Source organism: Vombatus ursinus, unplaced genomic scaffold, assembly GCF_900497805.2.
Source record: "Vombatus ursinus unplaced genomic scaffold, bare-nosed wombat genome assembly UNPS02002957.1, whole genome shotgun sequence".
NCBI lineage: Eukaryota > Metazoa > Chordata > Mammalia > Diprotodontia > Vombatidae > Vombatus > Vombatus ursinus.
Window position 1 is genome coordinate 1 of NW_020942735.1, and position 1,121 is coordinate 1,121.

The following is a 1,121-nucleotide window of genomic DNA, read 5'->3' on the forward strand; positions in this document are numbered from 1 at the left end:
TAGATTCCCCCTGAAGAAAATGGTAATAATGATAATAACGATGGTAAGAGAGATAATCCCAATCTAGAAAAAGAAAAGACGCTTTCTAGGCAATGTTCATGAAATCTCCATCAGGATCCTTCTTTTTGGAGGGACATGAGGGGCATGCATAGCTAGCAGCTGGCAAGCAACTCCTCTCACCTGGAATCCTTTACAGATGGGCTGCGGCTGGTGGCTTTGTGGGAAGATGGGCTGTGGCGGCTTCCCCCGGGCTGGTGGTTGGATTTCTGCGTCTCCCTGGAAGTCACAGCCCGCCGGGATGACCTCCTCTGGCCACTGCTGCCTTCCTTCTTGGCCTGTCTGTGAGCTCGGCCTTCTCTGCGCTGGGAGTGCCTCCGCGATGACATCCCTTTCGTGGATACCTTTGGACTGGCCATGGTCACCCTCTGACTTCCGTCCCGCTCACTCATGTCGCCCTCGCTCTGCAAGCTTGACACCAGGGGATACTCGGGCCTGAGCGGGGTGACGGTTCCTAGGCCCGCCACACTCCCAGCTCCAGCACAGGCCACACTCACGTGGCCCGAGGGCGACAGGCTGCCAGTGCCTACCGAAGCCATGCTCACCGAGTCTGGTGACATGCTGGCAGCGCCAGCCAGCATTAGACTAACACTGCTGGCAGACACGGTCTCTGTTACCTGCCCAGTTGCAGTCCCAGCTGGGGCTACACTTACGCCAGGCCCCTGGCTGCCTGCTGTGGCTGTCCCCATCCCCGGGGGGGCCCCAGCAATGGCCTTACTGGCAGGACCCCTGCTGGCAGCAGCTGCTACTACAATGCTTGGGACAGATGGTGTACTGGGAGGGGACACACTGGGCGCCCCTTGGATGGTATAGTGATGGGGCAGCAGGTCCTTCTCTATGCCTCCTGGGCTAGGGAAGCCCTCCCCGGCTGCAGCCGCCATGATTATTTCCGGCTTTACTGCCATCTTGTCCTGGCCAGGAATGTCAGACAACACATGAAGACTCTTGATACTTACTTTATCCTGCTCCCCTTCGCTGTGCGGAATAGGCTCCTGGGACTGGGGCCCATAGTGCGAGGGGCAGAAGAGGAAAGATCATAAAAGGCGGGCCCGGGGCAAGGTCAG

At 58.3% G+C, this 1,121-nt stretch overlaps 1 protein-coding gene across 1 annotated transcript; it reads right to left on the bottom strand.

Annotated features, from left to right (window-relative positions):
* Window positions 1-156: 156 nt before the first annotated feature.
* Window positions 157-1,106, bottom strand: LOC114049086 (protein FAM71B-like). Its single transcript, XM_027870279.1, has one exon. It carries the CDS (start codon window positions 960-962, stop codon window positions 177-179), a length of 786 nt encoding a protein of 261 aa, XP_027726080.1. The 5' UTR covers window positions 963-1,106; the 3' UTR covers window positions 157-176.
* Between the last annotated feature and the right edge of the window lie 15 nt (window positions 1,107-1,121).

Coding starts and splice junctions, on each gene's coding strand:
- LOC114049086 (XM_027870279.1), bottom strand. CDS start 962: ATGGCAGTAAAGCCGGAAATAATCATGGCGGCTGCAGCCGGGGAGGGC.